This window comes from Bufo gargarizans, chromosome 1 (genome assembly GCF_014858855.1).
Source record: "Bufo gargarizans isolate SCDJY-AF-19 chromosome 1, ASM1485885v1, whole genome shotgun sequence".
Lineage (NCBI taxonomy): Eukaryota > Metazoa > Chordata > Amphibia > Anura > Bufonidae > Bufo > Bufo gargarizans.
Window position 1 is genome coordinate 348,718,238 of NC_058080.1, and position 12,087 is coordinate 348,730,324.

The following is a 12,087-nucleotide window of genomic DNA, read 5'->3' on the forward strand; positions in this document are numbered from 1 at the left end:
CCCAGCTCATCAATATTCACTTCGCTGGGCGGCGGCTACAACTCTCCCCGACTCAAGTGCCCGGCGCATGTGCATAAAGCAGAGGCTGCAGCGGCCTCTAAGACGCAGACTGTCTGTACGCAGGCGCGATGTGACCCCGGCCGGACCCATGCGCTGAAGATTAGACGGAGGACGTGCCCAGAGGATTGAATTGGGCATACGCAGGATCTTGAGTCGGGGAGAGTTGTAGCCGCCGCCCAGCGAAGTGAATATTGATGAGCTGGGCGGGGCTTCAGAACGGCAGTTGGGAGCGGCTGGCTGGGTGCATTTTGACATGAAACGCCACCCCTTGGGCAGATTGGAGAAGAGACAAGCAGGTTATAAAACTTTCGTTTTCGGAATTTATAAGGTGGACAGGGGGATACTTAGATGATTTTAACACACTTAATAAGACCTGTACTGTCATATATATACCTAAATATGCTTATTGGGCCTGTCAGTGTCCCTTTAAAGAATCTGTAAATATTATGAACAGAGGCAAAGCAATAACTGAACTGAGCTCCGTTAGAGCTCTAGGGTGTAATCCATCTGGACCTGGGGCCTTGTTCACTTTAATTTTTTTTTTTGCATATTAAGGACCATATCTACAGTCAGGGTTTAGAATAGTGGCATACTCACAACATTTGTATGTTCCCACATTGTGGTCATTTTAAAGTTTTGCCAGCACTTTAGCTGCTAATTAAGAAATTAAGTTTTACAGGTAGATTGATGAAAAGTTTTAAAAAAGTTTTGTAGCAGGAGGAAGATGCTTAAAGGGGGTGTTTTGGTTTTAGTAAAAATGTTAATGTTCTTTGTATACTGAAAAATTTTACAATTTTCCAGTATACAGTACTGTGTAAAAGTTTTAGGCAGGTGTGGAAAAAATGCTGCAAGGTAAAAATGACTTAAAAAAAATAGAAGTGTTAATAGTTTATTTTTCTCAATTAAAAACATGCAAAGTGAATGAACAGAAGAGTACCCTAAATCAAATCAATATTTGATGTGATCTGCTTTCGACTTCAAAACAGCATCAGTTCTTCTTGATACACTTTCACACAGTTATAGAAGGAACTCAGCAGGGAGGTTGCTTCAAACATCATGGAGAACTAACTAACCATGTCTCTTTTGTGGATGTATTCTCTTTATGTAGTCCCAGACAACCTCTGTGAAGTTGAGATCAGGGCTCTGTGAGAGCCATAATATTACTTCCAGGACTTCTGTTCTTCTTTATTCTGAAGATAGTTATTAAAGTCATTGGCTGTATGTCATTGTCCTGTTGCGGAATTAATTTGGAGCCAATCAGACGCCTCCTTATAGGTATTGCATGATGTATAAGTATCTATCTGTATTTCTCAACATTGAAGTACACCATTAATCCTGACCACGTTGAGGATCGTAGATGCAGTGGTCAGCCAAGGAAACTTAGTGCAGAAAACACACCGTGCTTATTTCCCTTCAAAATCAGATGTCCAGCAGTGCCATCAGCTCAGATCTGGCAGAAACCAGTGGGACCCAGGTACACCCATCTACTGTTCAGAGAAGTGTGGCCAAAAGTGTTTTTTTTAATGGAAGAATTGCACCCTTACTTTCAAAAAGGAAACAAGACCAAGTGACTCAACTATGAATGAAGACATAGAACCTGTGGTGCAGAAAAATAGCAGCAGGTGCACTGGACAGAGGAGTCAAAATTTTAAATATTTGGTTATAACAGAAGGCAGTTTGTTTGCTGAAGAGCGGTACAATAATAAGTGTCTGCAGCAACAATGAAGCATGTTGGAGGTTCTGAGTTTTCAGGCTACATTTTAATGAATGGGGTTGGGGGATTTGGTCAGGATTAAGTAAGACAAGGTGATTTGGTAAAAAAAAATAAAAAAAAATACAGTAGATATAAGCAGTTCAGTATAACTAGATCATATACAAAATAAATACCACTGAACCCACTTTGACTTCCCCTTGTGAATATAAGCATTAAAGGGAATTTATAAGCTCCCAAACTAAATGTATAGTGTAAATGATGCTATTGAGTCATATTATGCAATTTGTATCTTCATATTCACTCTCACTTCCACACTTTGCTTCTCCAAACTAGCAGTAAACTACAGTGAGAGGACTCCCAAGCACATACTGCACTTATAAAAGTGGACTCCAGAAGGAATCTTTTCAATGCAGTTTGTGGGAGCAGAGTATCCGAATGTGAGTATAAAGACACAAATTTCATAAGTGGACTCAGCATCATTCACATTATACACCACTTAGACCTCTATCACACTGCCGTTTAGTAGTTCCGGCAGGCTATTTCTGAAGAGATCTTCTGATGTTCTCTGCCAGAACAGGATGTTGGAACTAATAACGGCAGTGTCAAACTAGCCTTACTGTACTGTAGGGATATTTTGTTACTGACAGATTCCCTTTAAATCATAACATGTACATGCAAATCTATATATAAAGTAAACAGTTGCAGTCTGAATTTTATTGTACAAACTGCCAATCATGGCTGATGGGATATAATAGAGAAGCCTATATCAGTACAAAAAAAATGTCTTTAGATGTATTAGGCAAATCTGTAGTCAAACTGATGGAACATATGTCTATGTCTCCCTTTGCCCTTGTTAGAGGTTCCTCTATATTCATCAAATAATGTAATCATTTAATTACAAAAACATATGGGTTACATTTTCTGCTGTGTTTGAGCTAAATGGCTCCAATGAGATACATTGAATGGACTGTTACTTTATTTAAATGTTCTCATTATGTTATGTCGTATGTTTCCATGATATCTTTATTTCCTGTTAGAGAATTTACAGCTCACCCTCTTCTTTCAAGGGTTCTTTCCAAGATACTTGTGTTATCAGTTGTGATGCTACATAATCATCATTTGACCCATGTAGGATTTCTTCTGTACTGCCATCCATCAATAGGATATGCTCTTCATTTAGCTGCCTTGTCCGATTCTTTACTTCAATTGATTGTTCCTCGCTTAACTGTTGTGCTTTAACAGATAGTGCCTCATCCAGGTACTTTTTTAGAGATCTAATTTCTCTGTTATTTGTCTGGCTTCCTGGATTACCCCAATGTGCAGACTCTATTTGTAATACTCTAGACAATGCTGCGTTATTCAAGGACCTGGAAAGAACTAGGAAAAACAGGGCATGTTAGCCGGGTAACTAAAAAGTCTCATGTATGCACAGATTTTAAGGCCACTCAGGCTTCTTACTTCTTTCCATATTAAAGGGGTTGTCCTAAATAAGGAAACCATAGCTGCCTTTTTTCAGAAACGACTTCAGATCTGTCCAAAAGTCATGTGTGGTATTACAGCTCAGCCCCATTCACTTCAGTAGACAGTTGTGATGCTGTTTCTGGAAGAAAGCAGCTATGTTACTCTAATAATTATTTGTCACGATAATATAAAATTGTATAACTTTCCATGTAAACAAGAATTTGCTTGGAACTGATGGACTCCCTGCTGAGTAGTATTAAAAAAAGGGTTGATTTCCTAGCACAAACTTCTTGCTCTGTATAATTGTATCCTGCAACTCAGATCTCTGACTAATAGCATGCATAAAGCCCTGATCATATTTATATTTAAACCTGGGAAGGATCTGGTGGACTGTGTCTCGTACAGGCCCATTTTATTATTGAGTAGTGATATTAAAATCCTAACTAGGATCCCGGTGACTCCCTGACATTTTACATGCCTGGAAAGGGCACAGAAATTAACTTGCACATACTTTATACCAGTTTTTCCCTCACTCATGATAACTGCAGTATGCACACTCTGGTCTTCATTGACCACCCCAAGGTGTTTCATTCAATAGAATGGAGATATTTATGGGCAGTAATGTGGTTTGGTCCAATATTTCTTAATTGAGTGCAGCTCCTGTATACATTGCCAGTTGCCATTGTCAGAAGTAATAGACACATATCTAAATTTCCTTTGGGCAGAGGTACATGGCAAGGTTGTCCCCTGTCCCCTACTCTATTTGCTAGAGCTATAGAGCCTTTGGCTATCCAGATTCACGCTTCCCCAAATATTGTAGACTCTAAATTTAGGAAGTCATGAGGAGTGTATAGCTCTTTAAGCTAATGATACCCTCCTCTTTCTGCAAGACACTCAGACACCCTGACTAATGTGCTTACTGTTTTTAATCTTTTTGGGTCCTTTTCTGGTATCAAGGTTAATTACCTATTGATTGGAGCAGGAAGTGGCAGCGATCCCTACTACGCTTCGATGGAATCATCAAACTACTTAACTTTGAGTGCTGATTAGCAGATTTGTGGACCTTTATTACGTTGATAATATACTGTTGTTAATGAAGTTTGTAAAGGACTCGACTGCGAAATAGGTGTCCCTCCCTCTTACTTTAGTGGCAGTGGCATACATAGAGAAGTAAGGGCCCCATAGCAAGGATCAAACCAGGCCCCCCACACAGAACAAAAGGGTTTCTGCCTAAACCCTATTCAATTACCCTTTTGCCATTTTTCCACTGCCGCATTTGCTAAAAGTTGTTCCTTTAGAGGGTAGAGTTCTGACAAAGTTTTCACCTCCAGTAGAGGGGATGATCCCAACTAGGCCTCCTCCTGCCCCCCATAGCAGTCACATGGTCTGCCGCTATGGTAGTTACGCCCCCTGTTTAATGGGTAGATTTAACCTACTTAAAATGAAATTATTACTTAAATTTCTATACGATTTTCACAACTTTGGCTTTCAGCTGTTTTCTAAACGTCTTTGCAAAAAAAAAAAATTTTAAGTCTTTGCTGAAAACTCTTACTATTGTTTGCTGGTTGACTGGCACTTCCTCATTTTTATCATTATTATTTGGCTACTCAATTAGTATATGCTTACCGGTTGTTGACCACCACTGATTTCAATCCTGCTGTGTGTTTTAGAGCTTGCAGTATTAGGTTCTGATAACACCCTACAGACATTTATTTTGTGAGTTGATGGCCTAAGCAACCTTAATCTCTCTGAACCCAAGAGGCAAAGTGGTCCCTGAATACCCTGTTATGGCTTAATACCCAATTTTCCCACTTTGGCATGGCGTTGCCACCCTAACACATATTGTCAAAGGGGTACCCTATGCTCTTTCCAACACCTACAAACTAATTTTAATTTCTCTGATCTTTACTATTTATATTACTACCAACTGAAACAGGTCTTTAGGTTGCTGGGACACAGTGCTGTTGGAATGCAGTTGTTACGCAGGTACATCAACAAACATGCATTCACAACACCGTTTTTGAATGTAGCCAGCTACAATTAATTCAATCATATAAATCATATGTGCTATGCAGAAAACCAGGGTTTATTCAGGTGCTAAACTGTCTAAATTCTAGAACTGCGTTGTCAATGTATGTTTGTTGATGCAGAAACTGGACATAGTTTATATATATTTTAACTTTTTAAACTTTTTTTATGGTTTTATAGCTCATATTTGATATATCCGTAGCAGAATTTTTTTTTAAAAAATTCTGTACCATCTTGTTTTCTATAGATCCATGATGAGAGCAGAATTGCTAATTTCTCATGTTGCAACCTGCTGGCCAAAATAGGAATTGCAGAGAGACCCAGCGTATTGAAACCAATTACCGGCATCCTCATTGGCTGCAAAGGATGCTGGTAAGAAGCCCAGAAACGCATGCTTCTTGGTTTTTGAACTTTTAGATGCAGTGACCACACCTAAACATGGCATCTACAGGCTTTAATGACCGCGATTGGCATTATTGCTGGTTGCAGTCATTACTAGCAGGTCTCTGCTGTTTGAAACAGCAGAGACCCGCCGGCCATCATCCCCACTGCACATGTGAGTGGGTGCCATGTTTACCCATCTCTCCAGAGCTGTACATGTACATACGGCACTGGTAGCGAAAGGGTTAAGTAAAGAGGTTGTCTTATCAGAGAGAACATCTTTCAGAATGCAGGCAACAGGGGCAGACTGGAAACCTAAAAGTGGCCCTATGTTGTCCAATAATTGACAGAGGCAGAGCAACAAAAGCCACAAGTGGGAAGGGACAACAGAAGGTATTATGTACCTGGCCAGCGGGCATGAGGAGGGCTTGGGTGGCCCCCTGTGCCTCGGCCCACTGGGAAATTTCCCTGTAAGGTCTATGGCTAGTCTGCCCTTGGCTGGCAATCACCACGCTCCTGACTCCTATGGCAAACAGATAATTTGGCTGCCCAGTTATCTGAGCTATGTATGTATTCTAAAGAGCCGTGCATCATAGATTTATATGGGAATAAACAATAATAGTTTCTACTGAATAACTGAAAGCAGAGATATTTAAATCCTTGAGGAATTGATGCACAGTGTTTTGGAAAATGTTTAGTAGGATTACCATATAAATCACTTCAGTTGAGGAGATAAAAGTGCAACAATTATTTGAGTAATTTACCTCTGACTGGTTGGAAGTCACTCCCCTCTAGGGCTTTGTTTTTTGTAAATTGACTCACGGATGGGAAAATTATAAGGAAGAAAGACAGTAGTAATACCTGGAAATAGAGAAAGTATTACAAATAAGTAAGTTTACAGGCACAATCTGAATAGAAAATGAATATCACAAATAATTTCAAAATAAATATGATACACTTAAAATAGACAAGCTGCCTTGGATTCATTATGTTTTTTCAGGAATCTCAACTTCAACCTTTACATACATTTGCATTGCTTTGGTTGACCCGAGTGCCTGTCTTCTCACCTTTATTTCCCAAGTTCTTTTAACAGCCTGGGACTCTGAAAATCTGGGTTTCTCTTTTATTTTGGGGCCTCTGACTCTATATAATAATCTTCAATTCCCTATTTGATATGAGAAAACCAGCATTTTTTGTATTTCCCTGAAGGAGATCTCTTCCTCACACCTGAAACAGTTTTTAGATTTGTCTACAGATGCACCAGGCCTTTGGTTTCTTTAACAGCAACTTACCAGCCCCTACTGCCACTTTGTACCCAAAATACCCCTCTTTTTGGTGGTAGCTGCGCAACAGGGGTATCTACAGTTTTTAGCACTGATTTAGAGTGTGACGGTTGGACTTTACTAAAGTAAAGTCTTAAAAGGATTCTTCATTGAAAGGAATCTCACATATGTTTGAGATAAAATGATAGAGCAGCTTACAGAGTAGATTAAATATTCATGCAGACTCAAAAATGATGAAATAGTCTGGAATGGAATGTCAAAAATGGCAATGGTAAATGATAATGTTTCTCTCGAACAATAGATTCTTATACCCCAGATCCCACAAAACCATTTCATTAACATAGTTTAAAATACTGCTGTCTACCTCATTACTGCATTATTATTCATTCAAATGTCCACATTACAACAATATTATGCATAAGGGAAGTTACACCTCTTGTATACTTTGCAATTATTGATTAGTTAAAGAGGACCTTTCACTTGTATAAACTATGTGAACTGAGTATGCTGCCATATAGAGCGGCGCCCGGGGATCTCACTGCACTTACTATTATCCCCGGGCGCCGCTCCGTTCTCCCGTTATAGGCTCCGGTACCTTTGCTCCTTAAGTTATAGTAGGCGGGTCTTCCCTTGTCCTGTGGGCGTCTCCTTCTCCTAGGCTGCAGCGCTGGCCAATCGCAGTGCACAGCTCATAGCCTGGGAGAAAAAAAAACCCCAGGCTGTGAGCTGTGCTCTGCGATTGGCCAGCGCTGCAGCCTATCAGAAGTCCGCAACCGCTGTTATATAATGTTACAAATACAGTAGATAGAACTGGTCATCACAATTTTTTGAGTTACCAGATATTATATTGTTTATTTAATGGGGTATTCCCAGAATTGACTTTAAAGGGGAATTCAGGCAGGATACATTTTGTTCAATTAAAGCTCAGAATTGGTAAAAAAAAAAAAAAAAAAAAGTGCTTAGTCGCTTCACCGATTCCCTGCCAGAGTCATTCTGACACTTACCAAGTCTCTACTTCCTGTACACACAACAAATGATTATGCTGGTTCAGCCAATCGGCTGAAGCAAGTCACTGCAGTCATCTGTAGGTTTCTTCCCTGTCATTACCCTTGTCAGACCAGTGATAAACTGGCATCAGTTAGGGATCGGTGAAGTCAATAACCCTTCATTAATTTAAACCATTCTGACCGTTATTTAAAAAAAATTATCCTGCTGGAACACCCTTTTAAATTCAATTCTGTGAAAACCCCTTTACCCCCCTTCCCCCTTTGATTTGTCTGAACACTGTAGGAGGGAGAAACAAAGATCCTCTCTCCCTGTGTAAACTGTACATCAATGCATAGGGAAGGTAACAGGAACTTCTGTGCCTGTTATCAATCCCCCTTTCCCCCATCTATCAGAGTGCATACGTGCTCTGATTGTCATATATGGGGCTATTTTTTATAGAAAAAGAGTAAGAAGATGAGTGCTTGCTCATCTGATCACACTTCTTTGCCTAATTAGGCTGTTTATTAAGGCCACAACCCAGGCGTTTACCACAGTCCAGATAATGTTGTGAAATAAGTTGCTCCCTACTCTTGCACCCCACACACTCCCTTTACCCACAACAGGCTTACTGGCCTATAGTTTCCAGGCTCTGCTTTTGATGGTACCGCATTTGCAAGCGCCAATCCTGTGGAACACTCCCTGTCATTATAGAGTCCATAAATATCAGAAATAAGGGTCTGTCTAGGACATTAACCAGGACAGAGGAGGCTGTCCTCCAAACCCACTCTTTCTACTGAGTGGACATAAAAATATGTGACTGTAGACCTTTTAGTTGACAAAAGCTGGGGACCTAATCTGAATGGACAGTGTACATCTTTCTTTCCTGTCTCCAGTACAGCAAGAGCTTTTACCACAGAACAAGCTATTTTAGACTTTCTGTATTTTCTCCTTTGTATTGTTTACTGTTTTGCACAAATATGTACAGTACTGACCACAAGTTTGGACACACCTTCTCATTCAAAGAGTTTTCTTTATTTTCATGACTATGAAAATTGAAGATTCACACTGAAGGCAGGAAACTATTAATTAACATATGTGGAATTATATACATAACAAAAAAGTGTGAAACAACTGAATATGTCATATTCTAGGTTCTTCAAAGTAGCCACCTTTTGCTTTGATTACTGCTTTGCACACTCTTGGCATTCTCTTGATGAGCTTGAAGAGGTAGTCACCTGAAATGGTCTTCCAACAGTCTTGAAGGAGTTCCCAGAGATGCTTAGCACTTGTTGGCCCTTTTGCCATCATTCTACAGTCCAGCTCACCCCAAACCATCTCGATTGGGTTCAGGTCCGGTGACTGTGGAGGCCAGGTCATCTGGCGCAGCACCCCATCACTCTTCTTCATGGTCAAATAGCCCTTACACAACCTGGAGGTGTGTTTGGGGTCATTGTCCTGTTGAAAAATAAATGATGGTCCAACTAAACGCAAACCGGATGGAATAGTATGCCGCTGCAAGATGCTGTGGTAGCCACGCTGGTTCAGTATGCCTTCAATTTTGAATAAATCCCCAACAGTGTCACCAGCAAAGCACCCCCACACCATCACACCTCCTCCTCCATGCTTCACGGTGGGAACCAGTAATGTAGAGTCCATCCGTTCACCTTTTCTGCGTCGCACAAAGACACGGTGGTTGCAACCAAAAATCTCAAATTTGGACTCATCAGACCAAAGCACAGATTTCCACTGGTCTAATGTCCATTCCTTGTGTTCTTTATCCCAAACAAGTCTCTTCTGCTTGTTGCCTGTCCTTAGCAGTGGTTTCCTAGCAGATATTCTACCGTGAATGCCTGATTCACACAGTCTCCTCTAACAGTTGTTCTAGAGATGTGTCTGCTGCTAGAACTCTGTGTGGCATTGACCTGGTCTCTAATCTGAGCTGCTGTTAACCTGCGATTTCTGAGGCTGGTTACTCGGATGAACTGATCCTCCGCAGCAGAGGTGACTCTTGGTCTTCCTTTCCTGGGGCGGTCCGCATGTGAGCCAGTTTCTTTGTAGCGCTTGATGGTTTTTGTGACTGCACTTGGGGACACTTTCAAAGGTTTCCCAATTTTTCGGACTGACTGACCTTTATTTCTTAAAGTAATGATGGCCACTCGTTTTTCTTTACTTAGCTGCTTTTTTCTTGCCATAATACAAATTCTAACAGTCTATTCAGTAGGACTATAAGCTGTGTATCCACCTGACTTCTCCACAACACAACTGATGGTCCCAACCCCATTTATAATGCAAGAAATCCCACGTATTAAACCTGACAGGGCACACCTGTGAAGTGAAAACCATTTCAGGTGACTACCTCTTGAAGCTCATCAAGAAAATGCCAAGAGTGTGCATAGCAGTAATCAAAGCAAAAGGTGGCTACTTTGAAGAACCTAGAATATGACATATTTTCAGTTGTTTCACACTTTTTAGTTATATATATATATATATATATATATATATATATATATATATATATATAATTCCTTATGTGTTAATTCATAGTTTTGATGCCTTCAGTGTGAATCTACAATTTTCATAGTCATGAAAATAAAGAAAAATTTTTGAATGAGAAGCTGTGTCCAAACTTTTGGTCTGTACTGTATATATGTGCACATAAGTTATATAAGACTGAGCTTGATAAAGGCCAGTAGGTCGAAACGTTCTGAATTTGGTGGAATAAACTAAAGAAAATATTGAAGATATTTGAGTGCCGCTTTTTTTTCTACAGTCCTGATAATTAAGGGGTTCAAGACCAGAACTTATCACTGCAGGCACCGCCATGGAATGACTGCTACAAGTTAGTGAGTAGTGCTGTCTTACTTCTAAATGTACTAGAAAAACATAACATTTTCGGGAGCGTTTTTGCATGCACATGACTGGATGTGTGGTCCGCAAACTACGGATCAGCACAACTGGCGTGTGCATGCCACTATTTTTTTTTCTTTCTGCATAACTATCCTATACGTTTTTGCAAAACGGACAAGTACAGTACATCACATCCTATTGAAATGAATGGTCTATGTGCACTCCTGCCGGTCTACGCACACTCCCCCGCTCCTGGCCACCAGAGAGTGTACTTTTTCCTATTCTGTGTAAGCCTGGCCAACAGTTCGGGATTGGAGGGTGGTCATAAACCCTGGAACTGAGCAGTGTATAATGTAATGCAAAAATTTATGAAGCCAGGAAAGGAGGCAATATGGACAATCACAATACATTTGTAAGTGCCTTGTATTAACTTTGTCTACATGATAAACGACAATTGCTTAAGTGTGACAACCCCTTTAAGCTCTTAAATTCCATCAGTTTGCTGGTTTGGTTCTGCATCTAGACTCCAGTTGTATTTTACCTTCGCCTCTCTCTGCAATCCCATGATTTAGGTTTGAATACATAAACCTGGTCCTGCAAGGATCCCTGTGATCAGTGCAAAAAGTATGAGCAAAGCAGCTGCCATTTGATAGCCACTCTATATGATCAGGATCATCCTTTTTCCACATTGTATTGGCAGCAGTATCATGATCAGATGTAATGTATTGTCATGTTAGGAGCCTTTGGAAGAGATTGGGTTAGGATCTTCCCCCAGCTCAGTTTAGTTAGTAGCTTAGGGTCAGAGTTCAGAGAGAGAGAGGAAGCTGTTGCCTCATGCTTCCTGTTCTCAAGCCCAGAAAGATACAGAGAGTCAACGATCTCTGCTTGATCTACAGAAAAAGAAAATGAGAAAGACAAAGGAGAAAACTAGAGAACTTTTGAGTCAGTAAGGTAACCTTCTACTAAAAGCTGCAAAGACTTTACTGCTGTGAGGGACACCAATAAGACACCCTTCACACATGGATACGACTTGGCCAGTCGTATCACTAAAAGCCCTGCATCCCTGCATTAGTGCAGAGGTACTACTGCCTGCCATACGTTCTGTTGGAGGAGACTTTAGAAAGATATAGAGGAAAGAAGACCATAACTCCTGTCCCTGCCCAAATGTATACATCGCTATCTGGGAGAGATTTGCACAGTTGGAACTGTGTCTGCTATAGTTTGAATGCACTATATTTTGCACTTGAGTAAAAAGAGACGTTCATCCTTCCACCTCTGGCCAGTTTTTTATGAGTCCTACACTATATACTGCCCATGGCACTCCAC

At 40.4% G+C, this 12,087-nt stretch overlaps 1 protein-coding gene across 2 annotated transcripts in view; it reads right to left on the reverse strand.

The window, feature by feature from the left end:
* Positions 1–939: 939 nt before the first annotated feature.
* The window catches only part of CREB3L3 (cAMP responsive element binding protein 3 like 3), a 114,287-nt gene continuing 103,139 nt past the window's right edge, over positions 940–12,087 (reverse strand). For both annotated transcript variants that reach the window (XM_044282578.1, XM_044282570.1), the window contains exons 9-10: positions 6,409–6,505; positions 940–3,151 (exon numbers count right to left, since the gene is read on the reverse strand). In XM_044282578.1, coding sequence (XP_044138513.1) covers positions 2,817–3,151; positions 6,409–6,505 — 432 coding nt within the window. In that variant the 3' untranslated portion in view covers positions 940–2,816. The remainder of the gene's footprint in view (positions 3,152–6,408; positions 6,506–12,087) is intronic.